The sequence below is a fragment of the Frieseomelitta varia genome, unplaced genomic scaffold (assembly GCF_011392965.1).
Source record: "Frieseomelitta varia isolate USP_RPSP 00005682 unplaced genomic scaffold, Fvar_1.2 scaffold_776, whole genome shotgun sequence".
NCBI lineage: Eukaryota > Metazoa > Arthropoda > Insecta > Hymenoptera > Apidae > Frieseomelitta > Frieseomelitta varia.
Genome location: NW_025110563.1, coordinates 183,936 through 211,716, shown reverse-complemented (window position 1 = coordinate 211,716; position 27,781 = coordinate 183,936). Strand labels below are relative to the sequence as shown.

General features: G+C 39.9%; 1 protein-coding gene across 1 annotated transcript in view; it reads left to right on the top strand.

The window, feature by feature from the left end:
* LOC122535820 overlaps window positions 1-27,781 on the top strand; it is a 253,118-nt gene that overhangs the window by 155,919 nt on the left and 69,418 nt on the right. Inside the window, exon 3 of the mRNA XM_043667655.1 lies at window positions 18,860-18,919. Coding sequence (XP_043523590.1) covers window positions 18,860-18,919 — 60 coding nt within the window. The remainder of the gene's footprint in view (window positions 1-18,859; window positions 18,920-27,781) is intronic.

The window sequence follows — 27,781 nt, the reverse complement described above, 5'->3', positions numbered from 1 at the left end:
AAAAAAAAAAAAAAAAAAAAAAAATTTCTCTACTTTGAAATTCAAGGTCAAGATCAATTTTGCTGCAGATTCTTTACATACGTATGCACGTATTTCTGTCAAATCGAAGATGCAGAGTTCGTCTACGATAGCCACGGGTAAACACTGTTCTTTCTACCCGCGTGAGCGCGTAACTCGCTCGCGGTCGACGTGCTCTTCTCGATTTCATAAATTACGCCACGTCGGAAATTTAATCCAGAAAAGGGTCCGCGAGACGGCACCTTCTCTATATTTTCCGTCTCCATTATCACGTTGTCACGGAACGGATATTTACAGCGGGACGTTTCTGCAGCCGTGGTGTCCCGAACTTTTGCGCGCCGCTCAGACACCGCGATTAATCTCTGGCCCGTTGAACAACGGGCAAGAGAGCCGGTGGTTAATTTCACGCGAGAGCCGCGGCCGCGAGAGCACGAATAGATCTCGAGACAGATGCGAGCGGCTGACACCCGGACCACGAGAGGACTTGCTCAAGCCGTTTCTCAAACCGATGGAATCCCTGTGGCGTCGTGGACACGCACGCACGCACGCACGCATGCACTTACTATGTATGTATCTCGATGGGAACGCGTCATGAGGTTCCGCGCTGCGTCTTGTCCCATTATCGTAATCACGTAATGACGTGATATTATTATGGGCCAGCATTATGGGCATCGATCGTTTGCTGCTGGTGGTAATTACAGGCCGAGTAAATGCTACGCGTGTTGTTCGAGTGTGATTACTGTCGCGCGGATCGCGTGGTCAGCTGGCTGGGAATTTTGATGCTCGCCCGTTTATATTCGTCTCTAGGAAGAGACGAACCTCGCCTTCGTGCTCGATATTTTAACTACGCAGTTGATTGACTCGTGTGTTTATTGATGTCGAACAATTTCATCCCCGAGGAAGACACAAGTCACTTTCGTCAGCTGGTACTTTGTCGTTGGACGTATGAGAACATTTTTTACGTTTTCACAAGTATATTTCTACTTTTTCCCTCGTGAATCTTATCATGGTTTTCGTTTACCTTAATTAAGTAATCTGACCTATTGTTCGTTAGAGTTCTGTTTAGGCGTGTAACCATGCGAATGTGTAGTCATCCGACAGTTCCTCTGTAGAAGCAGATAGAACTCACTTTTATTCGATGTTTTTACTCATATGTATTTCAATTACACAGAACGTAACGTTGACACGTATTATCTACGCTTATTGCAAATAAACTGAACTTTAAATCTCGGTGCAAAACTTGCCAAATTCAACGCAGTCGAGCTTTCCCCTTTCCCTCTTGGACGTTGGAATTTATTTCGATAGATGAAATTGTCCAGAAATTTCTCGTCAAGCGTAATCGATCTCAACCTTCGACTCTCGATTTCTGATCGTCGAGTTTTCAAGCGGGTAACAACGAATTCGTCCGTCGTAATTGAAACGTAATTGAAAATCCTTTCGCGTGCGTTTTACATTTTGCTACGATTTCACTCTCGGCTCTTGGTTCAGTCGTTCAGGGTCGTGCCCGTTCTATTTTCTCAATCGGGCCCGTCTGGATCGCTGCTCCTCGACTCCGAATAGAATACTCGCGAATATCGTTGAAGCTCGTTACATCGCTCGGTACAAGCCGGCTCTGGTCGCGTATTTTTAGTCCGGGCTAAGAATACCAGCGTCGTTGCGATGCACAGCGTGGTTTCGCCTAAGGAATATATGTATCTGTGCTCTCGAGTAGAAACACGGAACTGTTGCGTAACGTTGCGAATAACTGCAAATTCGGCTGGATTTAACCAGCGAACTTTCTTCCTTGTTATTTTACATATTCAAATTTTTAACATTGTCCACGTGCGAGGAGAAACTCCAATATTTTTCGAGCTTCCAGAGGAGGCTAGAGATGTGTATTTTCGAAAAGAACGGGGAGAAGAAATTCTGAGAAAACAGGAAGAGAAAAGAAGACGAATTGGAAATTGAGAGAACGGCGAAGATAAAGGAGTGGAGGAAGCGGAAGAGAGAAGAGGAAGGAAAGAGAAGGCAACGGAGGAAGCAAGATAGGAAAGGGAAGCTCTCAGAAATAGTACTCACCTTTGTTGATTCCAGGAATTCAAGCAGGAATTAGTGTTAATGTCTCTCCTGCTATTCAACTCTAAACCAGTTTTCTCGCTGTACAGTCTATGTAGTTTGGAGCTTTCGCAGACATCCACCTACTAAAACATTAAATTTCATCCAATTTAATTAAGCATGCTCCAGGAATAGAAATTAACAGGTTCTTTTCGCTAGAAAAAAAAAAAAAAGAAAAGAAAGATTCTGTTTGAACTTGTATATTTCTTGTATGAAAAAGTTTCTGCTTTTGTGGAACTTTTATAAAATCAGTAGTGTCTTTCGAACAACGTTCTAATGGGACAGATATTTTAGAGAATCTGCACAAGAAGTTATTTTAAAACATTTAATTAAAAATCAATTTTTATATATATATCATTCAGTGTTGGTATTTGTTATTGTATTCGAGTTTCTTTTAATATCGACGAACACAACCTGTCTGTTCCCCCCCCCGACAGAAAAATTTTTACATGCTGTCTGAAATTTTTATTTCCAAGAACATTTATTTATCCGTTCTGAGCGGCACTTGCGTGCAACGTAAGAACATACTTCGACAAAGTTCCACGATCCATTGACTGTGAACTTTTTCGATCTCTGCGCAAGTAGAAAGTCGACAGACGAAATGTGTATCGCGAATTAAAAATCACTGACTCGTCTCGATCCACGATGGATGTTTCAAGACCACCGGTTACGGACGATTAGATAAACCAACGTCAAACACGTTGACGTAATCAGCCGAGTCCGACGCTGAAATAAAAAGGGACAGGAGAAAGGAAGATGGATACGTGGTATCTGGGTCAATACGTATCCGTAAAGAGGCGTTTTCCGGTCGCTCGGGAATATCTTCCGCGATATCGAGTCTTTACGATCGAAGTTGAGCTCCGATTTCGCGAGCCCGGTTTTATTTATATCCGCGATTGGTATAAAACGGCGATTTGTTCGACAGTTGCCGGCATTGCTGACGTATACGTCTCCTCGATACGTCTGATCGTTCCGTCCTCGTCGTCTTCGTGCTCGCGAATAATACAGCTGCTCGAAAAAAGTCCTGCAGGAATCTCGGAAACTAACGCGAGCCAACGATTTTTTCCACGCTACTTGCGCGGGAAAATATGATTACGGAACCTCGGGGATATTTTTTTTTGTCTGATCGCGAGATTCCTCCTCCTTGTCGGGTCGTCTGTACAAAAAAGGAAATTTTAACGCAGCTCTGATCTCGCAGCAGGATGGTAATGTTGGTCTTGGCTTCTCGTTTGCTTGTTTGTTCGAGATTGTTTGCGCCGAGTGATTTTGTCGCCGGTAATGGAGAAGTTTCTTGTTGCGCGTGAATGTTGCGAATGAAGCATGTAACATAGTAGTACATGTCGAAGCTATTTACACAATTACATATGTAAACGCCCGAAGCTCCTGAGACGAGAAACTGTGGTAAAATATTAAAATTGCCAAGACAACGCGATTTTCAGATGATTTTGTTATATATTTCTAAAATTGGCTTACAACTCGCTATTTTTAGAAGGGAATTCGTATGTCTGAAATTGTTCTATTCTTTATTTCTTAGATTAAAATGTTTCTTCTTACGTGCAAAAACTGAAGCGAGAAATGTGCGTTCTCATTTTTCTCTGTAAATTTCCTCTTGTAGATGAAGTTGGCCAACAAATAATTGCAATTAAATTCTTTTGTTTGTAAATGAAAAGCGAATTTTTTTTTATGACAGACAAAAGTTTTATCAATATATTGACCATTTTTCGCCATCTTTCAGATGTTCAAAGACGAATCGTTCAAAAACTTAATTTAAAGATCTTCTTGAAGATTCATGTCATATAATTTTTTATGAGCACAGCAGTTTTTGCCCCCTTTTCGGAAATACGACGAAAATGTTCCTCTTTGATTTCGAAATTGGAACGAAACAAACAAGTGCATTCCCAGAACAATCTCGAACAATCAGATATCAGACTGTAGAATAAATTTACGTTTTCGTAAAACGAAGTCAGTTATACACTGTTATATCCATCTACTAGAACAGAACGGAATTACTTTTCGACCAGCTCAATAACTATCCGCACAGTACATGTACAATTCTATTCCTCGACGTCTCTCTGTTGCAAAGCGTTTCAGAACGCAGTTCGCATACCGAACGCCAATGGGAAACGCGTGTGTCGCGTGTATCGCGTCAAAATTCCGCGGCAAGTTCCATTCGCCGCAAATTACGCGCCGGTTTATGCGTCACGTTCCATTTACTTTCGCCTCTTTCGGCAAAGCGGTGGCAAATAAGCCTTACGTACACGTATGTATGCACGGTGTGCGCGCGGTGCGCGGCAATTTCGAATTCATTCCGTGTGCGCGCGCTGTGAGCACGGTCGACTAAATTCAGCTACAAAAGTCGATCGATTCGCCGTTTGGAGGCCTCGCACCGCCTCCGGAAACTGGAACAGTTTTAATCGCCTTTGGCGAGCCGAGAGGCGAGGCTGCTCTCGTCGTTTTTCCATCGACGTAACTTGGAGAGTTGAGAGTGGGTGGGGGTGGGGGTGGATCTTCGAGGCAAACGAGTATTGCCCAAGTTGCGGACCCATACTGCGAAGTATTCGATATTTCGATAAGCCGTGTTCGAGCGTACTTTAGATTAAAACGCAGCCGAAACGAAGCACTCGTAACGCCGTCTTTTTTTTTTTTTTCTTTTTATTTTCGTCGCTTTCGTCTGCTTTTGCAAGCTTACGCTCGAGGGGAACGCGTGGAAACAAGCGTAACAGCAAAAATTAAAGTTGTAAATTAAAACGCAGAAACGAGAGGGTTTCTGCCGATTTTTTAAAATCGAAAGTTGATGTTCAGAAGACCGAGGACTCGGGCATTTATCCCGGGGATTTATCGAGCTCCAGGCTGAAATACGGCGTCGTTACACTTAAACAGGCGAGATCGATAAATTTAATTAGAAACGCGAGTAAGATTAATTCTGTTTGGTTTTAACGAACTCTCCTCGTTCACGGGCGTGCATCTTCGTGACGATTGCGTCGCCCCTCCCCCCCCCTCCCCCCAATATTTACTCGCGTAATATCTCGCAATTAACGTTCGAAATTAATCAGCTGGTTGACTCGATCGTCGTTTTAACGTTTATTCGTTGTCGTGTTCTAACGTCGCTTCGGGTTTATTCTATTATAATCCGGTTATTAAAATAGATTTTAATGTGCGTGCTCGTCAAACGAATGGCGAGTAAATCGAACCGCGTGTCGAGATAATAAACATTCACGATACACACTTGTTCCCGTAATGCAATTTGCTCGATAGCGAACTTGTTGTTCGAAAGCCCTTTATCATAAGCGCTCCGTTGACACACACGCTTAACTAGTTCCTGCAGCTTGTTACGACCCAAGTTGCAACTAAGAAGGAAGAAATATTTGTACAGCAATTTGTTACGACGAATTCTCGCGTTCCGCGTGATCAATTAGAACGAAAATTTCACGTCGCTCACGTCGTCGGTGTTGTTGGATCAGAGTACAGAATACTTTCGTCTTTCTTTCTTCTACTTTTCTCCTCGTCGATAACGAACGGACGAAGAACACGAGCTTTCAGTTTCGTATATTTCACGAAGAAAAATGCAGCGTTCGGCCAAAAAATTATGAATTGATCACATTCGCGTGTGTTTCACGTGCATGCTCGAGGAAATATTCGACGGATACAATTCGAGGAAAATTGTACGGTTCGATAGCAGATATCGTCTGTGTTCTATCGGGGATGTTTGACTAATATGTGGATATACCGTTCGTACGAGCCGAGGGCCTCACAATGCGATCTGTTTTGGTGAAATATCGCCGCTCGTAAAACGGGCGGAAAGGAGAATGAGGGAGAGAGAGAGAGAGAGAAAAGGAGAATTTCCTACGGATCCTTATGCGAAGCTATGCACAGTATTATGTGTACATTTACTATACGGTGACTATACTAGAACGAAATGGAATTTGTGATCGAACCCTCCATTGTACTTGGAAATAAATATATCCGGCGTATGCACGAGGAAATATCCATCGCGTGGAAGATTGATTCCATTGACGAATACGTCATCGTGCGACAGCGAGGAGGAAAAAAACGTATTTTAAAGTTGTCGAGAAACAGAAATGTGTTTCTTCTCTAGAAAGAAAAGAACGAACGAACAAATTGACATTGTTCCTTATTGTTTTTGCTTCGTTAATCTTCAATTTTCAGTTTAAAGAAGAACCAGGAAAAGATTGACAGATGAAAGAACTTTTTGTTTTTTATTTAAGCTTTGGAAACTTCATTTGTTTATTTACAGCTGTATCGGTACAAGGTAAGAATGTAAATTTTATATATTAAGGAAAGTGTAGATGCAGTAACAAGCCGCGATATCCGGTTTAGCAATTGGTATGTCGTCCTTTAGGAGCAAGAAAAATTTGCATTTGCTATGGTTCTCGACAAGCAGATGAAAGAATTTAATCGATTTATTCTCTTATTGTTAGATGAATGACCAGTTGATTGAAATTTCTAGCGCGAAGCGGTCGCAGCGCCGAGGCACCTCGTCGCTGTTATCACTTTAATAATTAATAGAGAGCGCGGCGGACAGTGTGGAGGTCCGCGTCTGGCCGAAATATTGGCGTCGACGCCAAAATCTCGTCACGATCGCCGCGACAATGGACACCCGTTCGGCTCATGGTGATTTATCGCGTCGTTTCGCGACGAGCACCGGCGCTGCGATATCAAACGAGCCACGAAATATGACATCCAAGTGGCTCGGCGTTTGCCGAGCGTCGCGAGAATCGTGTCGACGGGACTCGGGAACAAACTTCTACATGCAGTAAACATTAAATTTCAGTTTTCAAGTTTCCGTTGTCACGCCAACTATCGGCTGGATTTTATCGATTATCGCAGATAAATTTTGTTTTATTCGATACTTTACATTATAGTGTTGTACATAATACTATATGATACTATAATATAATATTATATATTATACATATTCATTTATATTATATATAATGTTACATAGTAACGTACAATTTAAATAATAAAATATATAGAATATATTGTACGTCATTATAAATATAATAATGTACAATAAAATGACAAATTTATATAATACTATATGATACATTTGTTTACATTATATATAATTACACAGTAACGTGCAATGTTGTATGTTATTATAAATATAACAATATATAATAAAATATTATGAATATAACAATATGCAATAAAATAATAAATTTATAATAAAACAACACAAGTACAGCGAACAAGTCACACAAATGACCGTAGGAGACGATTAAAATTTTTGATATTTAATTTTAATTCGTTTTCATTCTTAAATTACCTCGTCTCCGAAGTTGATTGTAAATTTAATCCAGAATGCGTGTTGATCGATTCCACTGATCGAAAGAACAAAAATTGGGAGAAGAACGTTGCAAAAAGAGAGAGGGGAAGAAACGAAGAACATTGCGAACTTTCCTTTTGAAAGTACAAATCGTGTGTTTGTCCGACACATTGGTGTACTAGTAACGTAGCCAGTCAATAAGGTAGAAATTCTACGAGGAACGGGGAGTCAATCTGTTCGGCTTCTGAGAAGCTCGTTTACGATCGGCGACGTGTACGAGAAATTCATTTCACACACGGGCGTTCCGATTCGCAGAGAAACAACCCCTCCGTTTCTTCAAGCTTCGGGGCTAAGAAACGTATAATCGTAACGTCATGAAATCGAACGAGATGGGTTACGAGGTGCAAAAGAAGCAGCTGGTGTATATATATATAGAAAGATAGAGCGTCACGACGCTTTACGACTTCTTCACTAGGGCTGGAAGAACGGATCCTCGCTCCGATGTAAATCCATCGCGCGTGAGATTCGAAATACCCAGGCGGCGGGTAAATATCGTCAGCCCGGTTTCTCCATTACGCATTTTCTAAAACGATTTCTCTCCCTCCTTCTGTATATTTTTTTTCTTCCTCTCTCTTCTGTCTCCTCGTTTAGTTGCTTTTGGTGAATCGACGAGCTCTCCAGTTCTGGGGAACGCGTTCTTCACTCCGTGGGCGTCGGCTGTCCGCGGTTATTGTGGATGGAAATTTCGTTTGACGAGTTTTTTTTTTTTTTTTTTTTCACCCCGGATAGAAAGGAAATTTCGTCGCTGCGACTACGATGAATTGAAACGGAGGGCGAGCGTAACCGCCGGACAAAGGCTTCCGGGAGGGGAGATCCGCGCGCGCCGGTGAAACTCCGGTTTGGATAAATGACGTTGAAATTGGGAAAAATATCAACGCCGAGGGAAACGAAGCGAAATGTTTCTTAAATACACGCGCGAGCGTTGGGGATCGCGAGAGCGTTGAAACACGAATTACAGCCTCTCGCTCGAGTACGAAGTTTCGCAAAGTCAACACCTGTTGTCGATGACGAACAACTGTGGACGATACTGCGAGATGAAATATGCGTTCTCCAGTTTAATTAGGAATAAAGAAAAAAAAAAAAAAAACACACGTACACACACTTTTGCAGCAGGAGGAAGAAACGTTTCGCTTTGACGAGACTTTGAGGATAATAACAAGTGCCGGTATAAAAGAATATTTTATCGAAACGATATCGACAAGGTATCGATCGTGTTAAGCGACTTAACGGGAAAATCCGATTGGCGAGGATGCAAAGTGGCAGGCGGGTGGCTTTGAAGCTTGGGCTTCGTAGGATGCCCGAGAGGGAGAAAAGGAATCGCGGCGAGAAAACGTCGGAGGGGAAGGGGAGGGGAAACAAATTTTGAGCGTTTCGGTTGGATTTATTGCCGTGCCCAGGGATTTCCGCTTTAGAGACGATTCTTCTCGTCCTGGCTTATCCCGGCAGCCAGGACAACCAGGTTTTATTTTCAGCGTGGTTCTTCCTCGACGGCCGTCTACTTTTACATCTCCTTGGCCGGAGTCTTGTCGTGCAATCGAGGAGGTACCAGCTCGTAAAAATAAACGAAGGAAATAAGAAGCGGCGGGTGGAACGCGAGCGTCGCGTACTCGTTAGGCTTGAAAAAGCTATGATTGAGGTCGCGAGCAGGCAATGAGTAATTTCTCTTGCGATTTCTCGAGTAATTTCTGAAGTCGCGACGGCCAGAGCTCAACGCAAACGTTAAGAAAAAGAAAAAAAAAAGAAGAAGAAGAAGAAGAAAAACAGACTTTACGGCAATTTTGCGATATAGAGATCGAATTTTGCGATACAAGCACGCTTCGCGCGAAACAGGCTCGTTCAAGTATTTGACAATAAACGAGAATAACTCGAAGAGAAAATTGCATTTCGCTGTTAAATAATTCGGATTTATTCGTCTGTTTCAAACGACATTCTCCCTCCCAAGTCTCTTTCCGGTGCTTTCGCGCCATTTCTGACTTTTCGTTTCCGCAAAAGTTTCTCTCTCTCTCTCTCTTTCTCTGTCTCTCAAGTCGGCTCTTGTTTTTAATCCATCTCTGCGTTCGATGGAAAGGAAAATGAAATTTTTTTTCCCCGCTGTTGAACAAAACGCGATAGAACAAAGCGACAGAGCTAGAGCGTAACGCCTGATAATTCACAACGATCGCGAAGTTGTAATATTTAACAAACGTTCGTGTTTATTAGAAGCGAGTGTTTATTACGCGCGAGTAACGTTGTCAAGTTTCGTTTTTCCGTGCGAAAATTGCGCAACGACATCGTTGCTTTCTCAATTTATATTTTTGAATATTTCCCGCTCGTGTTTTTCCACTGTTGAAAAAAAAAAAAAAAAACAAAACAAAACAAAACGAAACAAAAAAATGGTAAAAAGGAAAAGGCATTTGCGATATGGGAGTCCAATCGGTATAGGGCATTCATTTTGCAAGGATCGCTGGACACGAGCATCGAAAATTTGTTTGTCCGCCGACCGGTGGAAATTTATTTTACAAATTTATCACTGCGTCACACGCGTGCGTATTTTCATGAAAACATGATGAATTTTTTTATCTCCCCCTCCTCCGTGAAAAAAATCAATTCCTCGCTTTTATGATTTTTTCCCCGCGAATGCTTGATGTTTATTTTCATTTGGAAAACAATATTAATTAAATTTATGCAGGTTTACTCTCTTTCTCCTTCGGACGGTATAAAATTTCAATCATTTCAGAGTGGCGCAGTTTAATTGCGCATTCAGTCGCTCGTGAGAACGAGTATTTCATCGGTCGAATCGAAATGATATCTAAATTGAGAGTGTTTGCTTCGGGAGTCGCGTTTGTTTCATTAATGAAAGTACGAAGATAGAAAGCGACGTGTTTAAAAATTAAGAAAACGTTCGGAGATTTGTTCTTCACGCAAGAATCTATTTTCCTCGCATATTTTCCTACATACGTGCGAGGAAGAAGAATTACATTCGTTTCGAATATCGGAGTGTTTATTAAGGAACAAATCGAAAAAAAAAAACAACGTGAAAGTAATCTTCTCTTCCAATCAAATCCCCCAGCACTCGAGTCGATTATCGCAAGAAGATCGTTCGATTAAAAGAAAAGACAATCCTCAGCGCTCTGACATTCGCGTGAAATGTAGAAGATTCGTCCTCGTGAAGTTTGCAACTGTGGACACTGCGGGTGTCGGATCAGAAAGGGACGAGAATTTTCGTGGACGATCGATCGACGCAAGGAAACTCTGAAATCCCTTGAGAAAATACGCAGATCCGGCGATATCGTAATTATAATTTTTTCGAGAAGAAAGGAAACAGGAGAAGAAAAAGGTACTGACACTGAGACGAATGGAAAAGAAAACGAAAGGAAGAAAGAGAGAGGAGAGTGGAGTGGATTCAAAATGAGACAAAACGTCGGTCGATTGTCGGTTCGCCACCGGAATTTCTCGAGAGCAACGATGATTCCAACACAGTTGGCGAGTGATTTCGTAAACGTCCTCGAAACGGACCCTCATTACGAATCATTGCGAACCGTTGGAGAACAATCCTGAAAACGATCGAGAAAATAACGAGTGCAAGTGGCCGGGCGAGTTCTTTAATTTTCGTTGACACGGTTCGAGGGAGAATTCAAATGGCTCCGAGAAGATATTGCGAGTTTATTGTGTCACGTAGTCTCAGTTTCGAAGCGTTTGTTTCCTGGACGTTTATTGCGAACTTTGGCTGCAGAGTAAGGGCATTTTATTGATTGAATCTGTTGGAAATAGTTACAGATGCATTAATCCCTATAGGCTCGATATGGAATTGAGGATGATAAAACACAAAGTTCATTCTTCATAAAAAAAGAGATTATTTCCTATAGGCTTTATGTTATATGGCACTGACAAAACGCAAAATTCTCAATTATACAAAAGACTGCACTTTTCAAAATGTTTATAATTTCAATTTTTACATTTTTGTCTTTATCTGCACAATTGTCCTGCTAATCTGCCTGAATTTATTCCAGTTAAAAATCTAAACTCTACGTTCCACAGCTACTTATGTTTGAAGTATGTAATATTCCTTCGCTTCGCTTGTATATTTTACTCCGACTCTCTTGAAATTTTATTCTCCACGGTCTCTCTTGTCATCAAGATCTCGAAGTACGTATTGGATTTTCATTTTTCTCACGTCGGTACGTCTTTGTATCCCTTTTTGCCTCGTTAACTCTTATATCCACCCTTTAAACTTTCTGACGTGATTCAGCGGCTTGGCGAAATTCTTTCCCAGACTCGCTAGCGAGAAGATTACTCGCTTATCAGTTTTCTCCTTGCTTCACATTTCGCCTGTTATATGTTAAACTAAGAAGGCCTGTCCACGTTCCTGCACGTCGAGAGGTAAACAGCGAAAGCCAATTATATCCTCGATAAGACGAAAAGACGGAATTCTTTTTTAAATAAATATCCTCGTATATAAATGGATGTATTAATATAAGTAGATATCTACTTTTATTTAAATTGCGTCTTTTCAGAATTAATTACTTAATTTTTACTTGTAGATAGAGACACTACCTACTTTTTCCAATTTCACAAAAATGGAATGTTCCAAATTTTGGCGGGACTGCTAAAACAATAACCGATTGGTTCTTCGCTCATAAATTGAAAAGGATCGATCAACGTTAATATAATATTGATACTATTTCGATAAATATTTATTCAGATACAAAGTATGTACAATAAATCAGTGTATACGTTTACGTGTAATACGTTTCAAGATGTAATGTTATCCAGCGACAAGTGAGATACTATTCAAACAATACTCGAGTCTAATTCACTCACACTGAAAATTTGCAATTAATTCCCGCGATAAGTGTCGTAAGGCCTCTTAATCCAACTTCGTTCTTCGTTCAAACTCTTGAAAATTTCTTCGGGCGATTTTTCATTTTTAAATGGCAGACCAGAGTCGATTTAGACGTCTCGTTCGCGTCACGGCCACAAGTTTTTCCCGGAACACCTGGCTCTGGAGTACTCTGTAAATAAGACGGACATCGGTTACTGAATTCTCAAAGGAGTCTCTTAATCACCCGCTTGAGAACCCCCTGCAACGGGAACACGGAATAACTTAACGAGCTGAAAGATTTACAACCAACTGGTGAAGTAACCACCTTTCAAAGAACCACTTAGACTCTGCGTCTTAAAGATTCGTGCGATGTTGGACCGTTTTTTAAGCTTCGAACCACGCGTTCCTATCTCCTTTCTTCTTTTTTTAACCACTGTTTCCTTAACACATGCTGACAGTTTATTTCTCGTTCCCTACACTTTGCTCAGATGCGGGAAGTACAACTTGTTGCAACATTTGCAATTGTTGCAATTTCGTTTTGTAATTCTTGCATTTAAACCGCAATTTAACGCAACGAAAGATATACAAAATACAATTTTTAATCACATTAAGTATGTTTCATATCTTTCACGCTCTCCACATTAAGTAGAACTTGAAGAATCTTTTTTTCAATTTTTTTTTCACACTCGAAAAAGATCTGCTTCGTTTAATTTCAAAAAAAACACAGCGACAAATATGAAATCCTATTTGACTGTTTCTCCTATCCATTTATATTCAAGGATGGATAGAGCTTGTTTCGAAAGGAAAGATTCACCACTCCATTGTTATTTTCGCGTAGAAGCATTCATTTGGTTAACTTTTGTGTTTGAAAAATGGTTTCACCATTCGCACGTACATATACTATATACTTCTCTTTGCGGAAAAAAATCCCCTCTCCACTGCCCTCCGGGGATTTTTGAATATTTGTTTTCATTTGTTTTCTGGATTTTGCTGTCGAACAGGTTTTTCCTCGTTGCAAATGGTTTTCAGAGCGGCGAACAAAGAGAAATCTACGGAATTACCGCGATACCGATAACGAAACTGTCTCTTATGTTCTTTACACGATTGTGCTTGCATGCAGCTGATACGTTCTCGATATTTCGATTGGCGCGTGAAAGCGCCAATTTTTCCAATTCTGTCAAACATATATCGTAAACGGAAACTGACTAACTAAGGATGGTTACGTTTATTATTTCTCTTCACTGTCGAATTATCGTCAAATTCAGTACGATCAAATTTTCAAGCAGAATTAACCGACAACAATTGCGTTTATTATTCCTTTGTCATTTTATTATGCCTGAACTAAATTTCAAGCGAATGTTGGATTACATTTTTCTGTTTCCTAACGAAAATATGGAATCGAGTCGGTTACCCATCCAGTTTGCGGCTGGCAAAAGGCGTCTGTTCCACTTAAATATTCAATCTCTGATCGTATATACCGGATCGCCTTGCTCGAGGCCAATCCGATGAATGCATATATTCCACTCGAGCATTCGAACCGTGTGTAATATGCTAAATTGCATTTTTCCGCGTAGAATCGTGGCGATGGGACTCTATGCGGAAAGAGGTGTTCTCCAAATCAAAGGATTGAACATAAGGCGGAAAGGAGCGAGGAGTTGCACTCCGGTGAGAGGACTGCAAAGAACAGAACAGCGCTGCACTTACTACGGAATCTCGAAATCAAACTCGCGCGGCTGAGCTTCTATTCGGTTATAGCTTCTACGGCGTAAAACTTTTCCCTTCTGGCAGTTTTTACAGGTGCAATTGTTATCTGAGAAATAAGGAGATCTTGTCAAACTACCTTTCGAGAATATTATTGAGAAAAATAGAACCTCGGTAGAACGTTGTTTTACGTGCCAAACGTCACTATAATTTGTACATTTCACCTTTCATACTGCACGCGCACATCAAAATTTCATCAAAAATAGAAGGAAATGAAAAAGCCGACGCAACAGCAAAAGAAGCCACAGTTGCTTCACTTATTAATAATCGCAATCATCTTCCAATCCCCTGCGACGACCAAATAATCCACTGCAAAAAAGTTGCAAAAAAATGAATGGAATAATACATGGAAAACAACCAAAAGCAGCCAACTACACAAAAGTATCCAAGACTTTCACCAGCAAACACCAAATCTTACCAACAGGAAAGAAGGAATAATTATCTCACGCCTAAGAACCGGTCATACCAAGCTGACACATGAACACAAAATCAAAAATATTTCGCCACCCACCTGCACTCATTGCAATAACCATCCACTAACAATAACCCACATACTGCACGAATGCCATACCACAGAAATCCGAAAGACAGAAATACGGAATCAACGCAAATATAAACCTGACTTCTCAAAATGACATACAAAGAATACTAAAATACCTCAAAAACATAAACTACTACTACACTCATATCTAATGGCACCGTCGTCGCTAATGACCTCGCTGTCGATGCGACATTAAAGAATAAATAGAAGAAGATAGAAGAAGAAAATTTCCCACGAATGCAAACTTACATCTCTGTTACGTTATTCGATGTAATTTCATTTCCGGAAACAATTGTTATTTATGTAAAATGACCAGCTCGAGAGATAGAAATTTATTAAAATTTGGATGATTTGTGAAAGGGTCAGTGCGAAAGCAACTGCGACGACGTGCATTAATTTCTGGTGGAAATCTCCGTGAAAGCGAGAAAGTCGATCGAACGGCCTTTCCCCCGGCGTCTTTTTAAATCAGAGACCCGATTGTTGACCGATCCGTCGAAGCGGATAAAGATAAGGAGCAGGCGATTCAGTCCGGATTCCGTGTTGCGGACGTTCCGCCGTTCCGAATCGATTTCACTTGTTTTTCTCGCTCGTGCCTGTCCGTATTACCTCATAAATTACCGTCATAAAGTGCTATAAAGTGAAATCTTGACCTGATATCGCGAACGAATTGTCGCAAGCCGCGTTACGCGTCGAATTTTTGCCGAAACCTTGCAAAATTTCTTCGAGCCTGTGAGAAACAAAAATATACGATTATAAAACTACTTTCTATATTTAATTACAAGAGGTTATTACAAGAGCAACAAGCGTAATTAATTTCTGTTGTATTTGCGTGTCGCATTTTGAGAGAACAGCATACATAGATTATTAACATGTCGAAAATTCATCGAAAATTAATTGTTTCTTTTTATGGCAAAAGCTTCGATTATTATGGCCGATAATATTCGAAGTTTTCACAATGAACGATGGAAATCTATTCAAGGAGAAAAAATATTATGCCCTTTCCCAAGAGAACAAAATATTACGTCCCTTCGTGCGAGTCATCGATTTATTTCATTTAAAGATAAATCGCCGCGTGTATTCTAAAAAATATAATAGTCGTCGATCGGCACTGGCTAAACTGGTTTCATCTCGCTGATTTACGGTTGCAGGGAACGTATGCACGGTGGAAAAACGATTTCGTAATTCACCGCCATCGCCATGGCACCACCGGCAACGCGCGCGGTTCATTGATCCGAGGAGTTACATGTTTTGAAATTTGTACAAGCACTGGATAAATAATACTAAGCGCGTGCAGAGGAGATTTAATTAATTTTCATAGTTCCTGCAGCATGCACGGCAATAACGGAGAACTCGATTCGGCCGTGCTGTACGCAGAACATACACCGGTGGTCGCATTTATCCATGTGAAACGCAATATTGATTCGACGCTGCAAACTGCAATTGTTTGCTTGATATTGTGCCATTCCCAAGCGCCATTCTTTTTTTGTCCACGCGTTCGTGTTGCACCAATTCCAAACACGATAATGATTGTTTTTTTCCCTTCCTTTTTTTTTCTATTATACGCCGATACGCAAGAGCCGTATAAATTTTCGACTGAACAATAATTTTGCATGCCGTGTAAATTGTCAAGTGACGCTGGTGCTATCGTTTTTTTTTTTTCTAAATATTCGATATTGTTATCTCTTTGGTCGTACGTACGTAGCAAATTGTTAATGTTAATATTGTTCATTTTAAACGTTCATCGACCGTGGAACGAGATATTTTTATTAATTCGTTCTTTATTGATCAAACATTCAGAACGTGCGGAAGAAGTTTGAGCAAATTTTCACTAGGAGTCCAAGAAGCGTCGAACATGAAAGACGTGTCGCGTAAGCTTCACGAAATTTACTACTCGATCGACCAATTTGTCGTAATTAACAAATATGTACAATACTAATTAAAATGATTCACGACCGTCTGAATCTGATTTGAAACTACAAACGATTATTGATGATGTGCTACTACGACTCATTGGATATGCACGATGTTTGCGTGACATTTATCGCTGAGTGACAAAATAGATCGTAAATTGAAACACGCAGAGCAAACGACGACAATCAGTTGTTAACGTTAAATTGATATTCATTGTTAATACACGATGAAACAAAAAGAGTGATTTTGTTCAGTGAGAAATATTTGAAAATTAGGGGACAATGTTGAAGTAGAAACGAACGTTGTGATATTTTATTTGATACGTAAATTGTGTCGTCGAGATCATGTTGCGAACCATTTGGATCTCAGAGAAATTATTCTAGAGATGGCAGATATCGCACGATTACAGACTGAGACGATATCGTCTGAGACTTACGGTCGTTTGAAGATCACGCGGTTGTATAATTGTCGATCAAATCAATTCGTTCGAAAATTAGTAGGGATTGATTGAGTGTTGGTTAAGTGATTTATGGTCATTGGCACATACAGCGGCGTGTTAAATTATGCGTGATCAATTTTCTGCTAGAACGAGCGTGATCAATGCACAGATCTCATATTTTATGATCAACCGAGTACCTTTATTTTCGACGTACGTGCAATCGTCACTCGGTGGACAGGCATTAAAAAAAAACAACTAAAGACACTGAAAATTTATACTTCCAATTCTCTATCAAATATCATCGCATGCCAAACAACGAAGTGAAATCTGATTTCTTCGAATATTCGTATTGTCGTCCCTTCGTTTTCACGTTGAGCACGTGCTTGATCATTGCGCGTAATGATAATTATTATCGGAAGTCGTCGCTCTGTTATTCGAGGAACGCTCGATGGATCTGGATTTCTTCTCGGGCTTAATCGAAATACATTGAGCGACGGTGATCGGAATTATTCCCTCTTGAATTCACGGAATTACATATTGATTTTTCAAGTGCCGCTCGCGCTGTGTATCGCGCTCATTTCTTCATGGCACATCGATCCCACTGATTCGTTTGCGAGACCGAAAAAACCGCTGAATTCGCGATATCGCGAGAGCCTCGCTGTCCACGAGAATTCGAAGCGCGACAATTTGAATAGTTTGCTAACGATATGAATTTTCACTCTTGGGATTTAATTTAATTGGTAACCAGCGGCTTTAATCATTTGAATTGCACTTTCGTCGTTCGTTCGCCTGAAACGTGAACGTGAATCGAGGAAAGCATTGCAAGCGTGTTATAAAACTCTAGATTTGAGAACTATGGTCCGATCAATGAATGGAAATTCGGTTTCGGCTGGCAATAAATTTGCGTAATGCGGACATGTAGCCTAACATGGGCAATTACGACTCTGTTTCCAAAGAGAAAGTGCATTACTGCATCCTCCGGTCACTATACCGTGTAAGCACAAACACCAACCACTGCGCAAACAATGAAACATCGCTGTTGTTATTTCACTATACATTCGCCCCCCGAAGAAGGGTGGCGAATTGAACGAAATTGCATTGTTAAATCACCCAAGTTCCCGTCTTTTTTTGTTCCCTGCATAAACCAGATATAGACTACAATTCTCTTCCACTTTGCAGTAAATTTTTTTTTTATGTATATATGTGTGTGTGTGTATTTCACCTCGGTCTACTCGCTCTTACTCGTTTCTTGCCCGACGGAACTGGGCGAATGCATTTTCTCAGTCATGGGCAGTTAATGGCTGAACTGCGGCCACCGTGCTGGATGGCATCCCGCAGATTTACGGGGCGACAGCTCTTACAGACGGCGTTTCGCGATTCCCAGTTTTTCCCCCTCCTCCGTAACATCCGGACGATTTCACGGATTTCGAAATCAACGGTCTCGATCCCAAATTGACAGCCGTTCGACCGATGTCAAAAAGCACGATATGATGCCGCCTGCCACCTAAAAGCTGCGAGATGTAATTGCCGTTTTCCTAATGGCCGATCATCCGCGTACGTGTTTTCCGCCATTCCTAAATTCACTGCCTTCTCGTGTGATTTTTTTTTCCATATCGAAAGCTCGCAATCTCATACAGGAAATGCTTTGTAACGTTGTTCTGAAATTACATTTGGGTTTGCACGCTATATATCAAAAGTGTACGAACACTTGCTCATTAGAAAATCGTCAAATAATGATGGATTCCATACTTTGTAAGCACGGTGTGCTTCTGATTTTATCGTTGGTTCACTTCAAAGTCAAATCTCGATATCTTTGATGTAAATGAAAGTGATCGAATATATTTATAAATGTGACAGTACACGTAGAAGCACATTCTCTCCCAGAAATTAATTGCAATTAGTCGAAAACGAGCGATATTAACAATTATGTGTTTCCTGTTACAGCCAACCATTTTCGGCACAGTGGCCTCGGACCTGAACCCAAAGGATGGCAACAGTCGAAGGGTGAGCGTTGAAAAACGATTAAATTTCACATGTCGATGGTAATTAATTCTTTGACGCAGGCTGTGCATTATTGCAAATTAAACATTTCGCTAATTAAATTTTCGCTCGGTGTTAAATTGTTTCAAATTGCCGGCAATTGCTGAAAATGGTAAATATCGATTGATTTTCTGTTCCAACGTGATAAAAAACGCGAATGTTGCACATTTCTTTCGTCGGAATGTTGTTATATTGTCTTGGACGTTGACGTCAAAGTAATTAATTGTCGTCGAACGGTAATCGGTAATTAATTAATAAATAATCGAATGATAGTAGCTAGCTGCGTTTCGCGTGCTTCTGTATTTACCTCGTATGTATTTGTTCAATTAACAAACAGGATACGAGAGAGGGAGGCAGTTGATTTTGAATATTAAAAAATTTTATTACATTTACAAAATTATCGTCCATCGAGTGAAAATCATGGAGGATAATTTTTAAACAATTCCTAAAGTACATTTTGCATCGTCGTCTCCGCGACTGACACTTTGCTCTCCCATTAACAAACAATTCGATCGGGGGAAATGATTCTGCTCCCCTTAGAAAGAAAATCCACGATTCCACGATAATAGCGAGAATAATTGCGAATCGAATATTCGAGTAATTACTGGGACGGAGAGAGCAAGAGGTGTTCTGAGAATGGTACGAAAGGTAAAGCAGGCAAGAAGGTCTCTGTGTAAGAAGATCTTCGTCTTATTCTTCATGAAACGGGTCTCGCGAGACTCTTGCTTCGCTCTTAATGGGTAAAAATTGCTGCTAAGTCGCTGTTCTGCTTCTCTCTCTCTCTCTCTCTCTCTCTCTTTCTCTATCTTTCTCTTTAAATGCTCCAAGATAGAGAACGTTCTAGCGCTCTAATTAAAAGTAACTGCCGCGCCAACCGAGTCATTCAGCTCTGAAACCCTTTCTGCGGCGTCTTTAACGCACAAAGTCGTTCTACGCCTTGCATAAATTTTTCGTAATTGCGAAATCATGCAGAGTACCACGAGTCCATGGTTCAAACGTATCCAGAAAAGTTGCTCTACGTACTGTGAGAAATTTTGATATTTTTTTAATCTCTTTTTTTTTTTGCCTTGATAGAGAAGAATCAAGCATTGCAATATTAATTAATTAGTCGAATTTTATATAACTCTGACCATTTGATTGTCAGTGACAGTTTTTTCTGATCAAAGTTCATAGTGAGAAATTCGAAATTCGATCGTTCAAGTTTACTTTCAAAGTTCCATTTCGAATAAATTATTCAAGATTTTCCATTCAACTTTGCATTCTGCCGAAATTTCTTCATTTTTCTGCAACTCCTCCTCTTCGCATTAAGAAATCATGCAGAGTATCACGTGTCCATGGTTCAAACATATCCAGAAAAGTTGCTCTACGTACTGTGAGAAATTTTGATATTTTTTTACCTCTTTTCTTTTTGCCTTGATAGAGAAGAATCAAGCATTGCAATATTAATTCCCAGTCGAATTTTATAACTCTGACCATTTGATTGTCAGTGACAGTTTTCTCTGATCAAAGTTGATAGTGAGAAATTCGAAATTCGATCGTTCAAGTTTACTTTCAAAGTTTCTATTTCGAATGAATTATTCAAGATTTTTCATTCAACTTTGTCGAAATTTCTTCATTTTTCTGCAACTCCTCCTCTTCGCATTGCGATTTATCCGCGTGCAGGGATAAACATTGCGGGAGTTGTCGGTTACGCGAGGCGAAAACTAATCCAACGAAAACAGGGTTTGTTATTTCGCGAAGTCGCCACTCCGGTTTTGTTACACCGTGATTCTAAATTTCGTTGTTTCCCTTTGTAATTGGTAAACCTTAAAAATACTCGAGTCGTTCGATCGCCGCGAACTTCACGATTTGCCGATTCCCGAATAAATATTTTCGTTTCGCCGTTACCGTGCTCGTTTTGCTCGTCGGATGCACACATGGCCCTGAGAGCCGTACCTTCGCATTCATGTTTGTTCAAACGCAATGGAATTCTTCGTTTGACGAAGATTTTCCTTCGAATCGCGAGCCAAGAGATTTATCGAAACAATCTGCAAAGCAAGTAATTGGAAAACATTGCCGTGTAAGTAAATTTCTCTCGCGTTGCGTGTGAATTGTAAAAAAATTGTTAACCATTAATCGCGCGACGTAAAAAGCAAGCCAAAAGTTGTCGTGAAAAATTTCTCGTCGCCGCGACGAAAGTTAAAAAACGGAAGATAAAAAAGTGAAATGTGTATCTCTTACGCCCCAAGGACAATTAACTCGCGGAAAGTGAACGGCGGAAAGGAAAGAAACTGTTGCAACTCGGGAGCAAGATGGTTCAGAAATCTGGAAATTCCTGGCTGAATAAAACATTCACGGCGTCGATCCCCTTCCCCATCGGAAGTCGAGTTTCGCGTTACCTCCGGTGCGCGGGTATCATTAAACAACCAATGCAGCGATGGAAATTCCCGCCAGTAAGCGTTCCACGACGCGGCGCGTCGCGATAAAAGTTCAGCCGATCGGATAAATTCATGAATGTTAGATGCCTGTTGGCTCGAGAGGAACGCGCGCGCCAGGATCCCTGAAACGTATCACAATTCCTGTAGCACCGACAGAGGGGCCCCCCGGCTCCCAATCGATCCCGATGAATATTTAATTCACGATCCTCGATAAACGGGCGCGCCCGGTAGCGTCGCGGAGAAAAGCGCGAGGTTTTTTTGCCCCTCCGTCTAAATGCAGGGATATTCCTCGAGCGCTGATCCCAAGCGCTCGACTTAGCTTTCAGTGAAGATCTCGATGAATAATCGCGAGAAGAATTCAATCTCTTTCCCGAGCGACAGTCCGCTCGGTTGATTAATAATCGGAATGGTTATACTACACTGCTTTCAGATTTACTTGCCTTCTTTTTTCTTTTCGTTTTTTTTTTCTTTCTTTTTTACTTTGTGTTTGTATGCGGAGTATTATTCCTCTCGATTATTCGCTCTCCTTCAGTTCGGAATTAATGGGTGTATTCTGGTGTATTTGATTGATTATTTGTTTAAGCTCGATTTTCTCGAAGACAAAGCCTCAAACCTTTCATTAAGTAAGTAAAGCGGGTAATCGCATATTAAGAATGCACTATATTCTTTTCTGTTCGACAATGGAATATTTATAAGATAAGAAATTTTTGTAATGGAAATATCTTTCTTGATCTATTCAGATTCGAAAATGACTGGCTATAGGTACAACTCTTGGGTTAATCTTTTAAAAATTTGGGATTTTCGTTCGAAAAATTGAAGTTTATTTGGAAAAAGAAAACATTCAAGGCCCTGGCTATAATTTTATCAGGAAAGATTTGACAGTGGAATATTTATGCGATATTATCGTACCAAAATATTTTTTTTAATCTATTGCAATTTGTAAAAGACCGGCTTTAGGTGTTAATCTTTTAAAAATTTGAGAGGTTCGTTTGAAAAAAAAAAAAAAAAATACATTCCAGACCCTAGCAAACCAAAAGATGTTATCAGGAAATTGAAAAAAAAAAAATTCTATCTCAAGACGGATTAACGAACTCAGAAAATGATTCGATCAATTTGTACACTTTTGGTGTGAGGTTGTCAGTAGCGAAAATTACAGTTAAATATCGTCGAAATGAAACAACAGTGTCAGAATTTTCCGAAACCAACCAAAAAAAAAAAAAATAAAAATAAAAATAAAAAAACCGTGTCGAAAAATTTTTCATCTCGCGAGTCTTAACGGCGCGATGGATTTTTCTAAATTTCGCACGGTTGACTTGGGCCGATCCGCTCGGATCGCGGCATAATTGAAAAAGCACGGAACGCAAATAGGCGGGACGCGACGATTGACGCTGGCTGGTTGTGGAATGAGCGGCGAATCGTTTTGAATTTACATGTTCGCGCGGCGTGATCACGTTCGCGGCCGCGTTCTCTAGCCACGTAGCAGATTTTCCAGCGACGCGTTTACCGAAATGGAAGAGCAAGCAGCAGCAGCGGCAGCAGCAGCGTGCCGCTTGCACGGTCATTGCCGCGCAACGGGATTAATACGGGGAACGACGCGAGTAATTTTCACCGGGATTTACCAAACGTATGGCCGATCGAATATAAGCTTTTTAGAGCCGAGTCGCTCGCGTCGATGATTTTTATTTCCCACGCGTTTTCTTATCCTTTCCAATCCTCGACAATTTATTGTTCTCTGAATTGCTCGGAAGAAACAAACGATTTCGATACGAAAGAGGGTTGTAGAGAAGGAGTTCTGGGATTGAAAATTAAAGATTTTCATTTGCGATTTGTGTCGTGAAATTTTTTTTAGTATTTTTCTTCATTAACGCTAGAACTATAAAAGCGATCAAAAATTTTCTATGGAAATTTTATATACTTGTACGGTATATTTTTTTATATTTTTAAATACTCGGGTGATTTTCAATAAAATATATTGATAGAAGCTTGTGTTATTAATTGTTTCTTGCACCTTACACTTTAATTTTTTGGCTACGAATGTTACACTTTAGTTGTCAGTAGTAGTTCTAGTGTTGAGAATCAAAAATTGGCATTTAAAAAAGCGTAGATACGTCAGAAATCTATAAAATGTCACGAAATGAAGAACTTGTTTTCTTAGTTTTTATCCCGTAGAGCACAGTTGGATGAATTCTACATAGAGAATTATTTGAGATACTCGTGTACGTATTTGGACGAGTGTGATAATTGAAACAGAAAAAAAAAGTAATGTATCTGAAGATTGCGGAAAATAAATAGTGAAATGATTTTCCTCTACTTGACGACTTATAACATCATCTAGCAAATTTTATCGAACAGGTTTCGGATTGTATCGCTCGTTTTGTCCATACCGTAGCATTCTCCATTGTGGGTCAGATATTAAATCCTCTCAAGTGTTTCCAGAGGATCCATTACTTGATTACGTCTTGAACTTGTATCTAATTGAATTCTGAACTGCCTCGAAATTATAGAACATGGAGTAAATTTCGGTTTCGAAACCATTGCGCAATGCGTCGCAACCGCACTCGAGCATATTTCAATCGCTCGTTGGACTTGCTCGAACGTTGTACAAAAATTGCTTTGGACATTAAACACCAACAAATATTGAGCGATGGAATTTTTCGAATTGAGCAAATGTTCCTTCGCCTCGTATTATTTGACAATAATATATATTTTTCGAGCAATCTGCAGTTTAAAATAATAAACGGCGCGCCATCGACGAGTGTCAACGTTTTAAAATGTTACATAGTGCTTTGATTTCCGCTTCGCGAATTGTAGATTGTCGAAACATTTACTCGCACATTTCGCACGAAACATGTTATGAAATTGAATTGAAATATCCGAAGTCCTCTCAAAAAATGGAAATAGTTTTTGAAATATTTTCTGCTGTGCCGCATTGTTTATAATTGTACAATCTTATGACCTAGAATGACTCTGAATTCAAAATATATATATATGTGTGTGTGTTCGTTTAGAAATATTAAACAATTGCGTGTTCATCATTGAAATTAAACAGAGGTCTGTCTTGAGAATTAGAGAATTTTGAGCGTAATAATTTGACATAATTACTTTGCTTAATTTATATTTCAGATTGCAAAACGTCTGTTCTAGTAGAACGTATTTTCTCTCCAATTTAACGCATTTAAATGTACTGTTACTTTTCCAACAAATGCCAACGATATAATTCAGTATTGGTGATCAATGGAAAATACCGCGATTACTCAGACATATACTTTATCTACGTTACACAGATATTTTTTGTCAGAAAAATTTATCGGTGTTTATAGTTCAATTTGTAGAATAGAATGAATGTAAGTATACCAACGTATTTGATCGTACGACATTATTAGTTTTCCCATTTTTTGTTAATTTCTTTTCATTAATATTATCTTTCTGTTATATCCAGCAACAATTAGAACAATGAAACAAACATTTAACATGAAATAAAAATTTGCGAACCGGAGAGGAGAAGACGAAATTAAGTTTCCAATTCTCGCACGTTAAATGTGACAGGAAGTACAGGTGTTGTTAACTTTCTAAGTACTAACGTCCGATATATCGACACCTACATAATATCTGAGAAAGTCGAATGTATTATTGCAAATAAATTATAATAATATTATTATTATATATAATGTATTATTGCAAATAAATTATAATAATATTATTATAAATGATTGCAAAATAACGTAGTTTTCATTTGATTTGATTAACTTTGAAAATATAGGAACTACAATAATTTATATGAAAACATGTAAAATTAAACTTTGCCTGGCGATTTAAATCCGTCCATTAGCGAACGGGGATTTAAATACCTTAACCTTAGAAGGTTAAGTATGATGATGGAAATATTTTTCATTTTTTGTTACTTTCCTGCACGTTGGTTTCCGGCATGACGAAAGAGGAAAAATCAACGACAACTGAAGAATGGCACGGGACACGCGAAAATAAGAATGAGGGGTGTAAAGCGAACGGGAGATTCGGTGAATGATTTCCACGTAATATTTGCCGAGGGTAAATATCGCTGACGGCATGGAACGGGGCGGAACCGATTTCGTTATGAATATAAATGTCGCTCTGGCTCGGCGTTGCGCTTCCGTCTAATAAATAGCGAAAGGGCCGGAAGCTTAAGCGTTATTGTGTCGTCGATTATTGCGGAAATTCGTTTCGTATCGCTCAGATACAGCGGAAAATCTGTCGATTATCGGCGAGGGAAAATTGTCTCCTTGCTGCTCGGAGGGTTCTCTGCTCTCATCGGTTTACGACGTCGTTCAATCGTTTCTCGAACTTTCAAATCTTCTTTCCTAACTGGATTACTTTTTTAACGAAGGGTGGCTTTGAACGATCGTCGAGGCGTTGAAAGGAGAGGAAACGGAAGGCGTACGCTTTGGCGAAAGAATATTTTGAATATTCCGCAACAAAAGTAGATTTCTACAATTGTGTAATCGTGTGATGCATTTATTATTTATTATTACGTTTTTAAGTATAAAATTTTCATATAATATAGGAGTCTTTGATAATCGCGATCAATTACTAGCATAAACGAAAAGTTAATTCTCGCAACGATGTCAACTGTTGTTCAAATTATAATATAACCTCCAGACAAAATTAATTTCTAAAGGAGATAAAATCCTGTAATAATTATTAGAGGAAATGTGCTGTAATATAAGAGACTTTAATAATGTTATTAATTACTAGCACGAAAGAGAAATTAATTCTCGCAGTGATATCAATTGTTGTTCAAATTATAATATAACCTCCAAACAAAATTAACTCCCAAAAGAGATAAAATTCTGTAATAATAATTTCTTAAAGGAGAAATGTAGCAACTGTAATAATACTCGATCGCTGTGAACTGAATCTAATCGAGACATCGATGCAGAACTAATAATTTCACGTCGACGAGCAACGTCACCAAATATTTCAACCGTTTCCTTCCCTCGTAATTGGAAAATCTATCCCCCACGAAAAATTCACACTCAAACGGAACCCGACAGCTTCGTCGAATGCCGCCAGTGCTGTCCGAAGTTAATTAATCTACATCGAGAAGCTACAAAACGAGAAATTAATCGTCGGTGTCTGAACCGTGGCTACAATATGACTGATTAATTTCGTCTCGGCGCCGAGATCGTAAAACAATGCGGCTACCATTTGACAAGTAACTTTGTTCCCTGATGAGCGCATCATTTCGCCGATTACTTTTTCTCCCTTTTTTCCCGCTCTCTCTCTCTCTCTCTTTTCTTTTTCTCTTTCGTTGCAAAGCACACACGAGCGTCGGTGATTTATGAAATATCCGCCGGGACGACGCGACGTGACGCGGATTAACGAGACGCGAATAATTACGTTGCGTCGATCGAAACTCGTTTCGTTGCGAGTATGATATCGCGCAGTCACGGCTTTAAAAAAAAAAAAAAAAAAAAAGAAAGAAAAAAAACGACGACGGTTTTCTTTCCCGATAGGAATTCCTATTTCTACGAATTTTCCGAGTACAACTGCACCTCGATTACACGTAGGATGTAGTATATATTGCAGTTATTTATTCTGAAGATCTCGATTAAATTAGAGAAACTGATGAACACACTGGATTCGTTTTTACTGCCGTAAATGTAATTTTGATATACCGTCCGTATCTTCGCGAGAGGAATATTTCAACGATCGCCGTTAACGAAGTTGAACGAATCTGTCGAACATATCGTGAATTTCCTACTGAATTATACCTGAAAATAAATATGTTTCGTTACTCGGTGGCAAAAAGTGCAGAGGATAAAATTCAGAGAAGCTAACAAGCAAGGTATTGAAATTTCATTACTGTTGCTAATGAGACGGGACTGTGCCACGATTGAAATGCGAATAAAGTTTAATAAAACCAATCTGAAAGCGTATGCGAGAAGAAGTAGCGAGATACATATGTATGTACGTGGAAAGGTTCTGCACGAGACAAGGAAGAATGCGCTTTCAATACTTGACGAGATGGAGACTGTTCCATTACGATCCTGAGTAAACGTGGAAATGGAGTCCCTGGCGTTCGAAACCGAGGAGGTTCATAGAAAATTAACTTCATCTATACACTAAAAGGGAATGATCGTCAATTTCGACTCGTGCCCGAGCACGTCGTCTGAATGTCGTCCCGAGAAGCACGTTTCACCCTCGGCTCGGTCCACCCTCTCAGATTTATAAATTGATCAAACAGAATCACGCGTCGATCGGCGTCGCGCCTCGATGTGTCTGTACATAGAGCTGAAAGCTGAAAGCGCAAGAGTAAGCTGAAACTGCGCAAAAAACTGCGGCCACGGGATAAAAGCTCGGGGTTATAGGATACGCTTTCGAAACGTTCCACGAGATACGAGGAAAGAAACGTCCCGAGGCGAGGATCGCT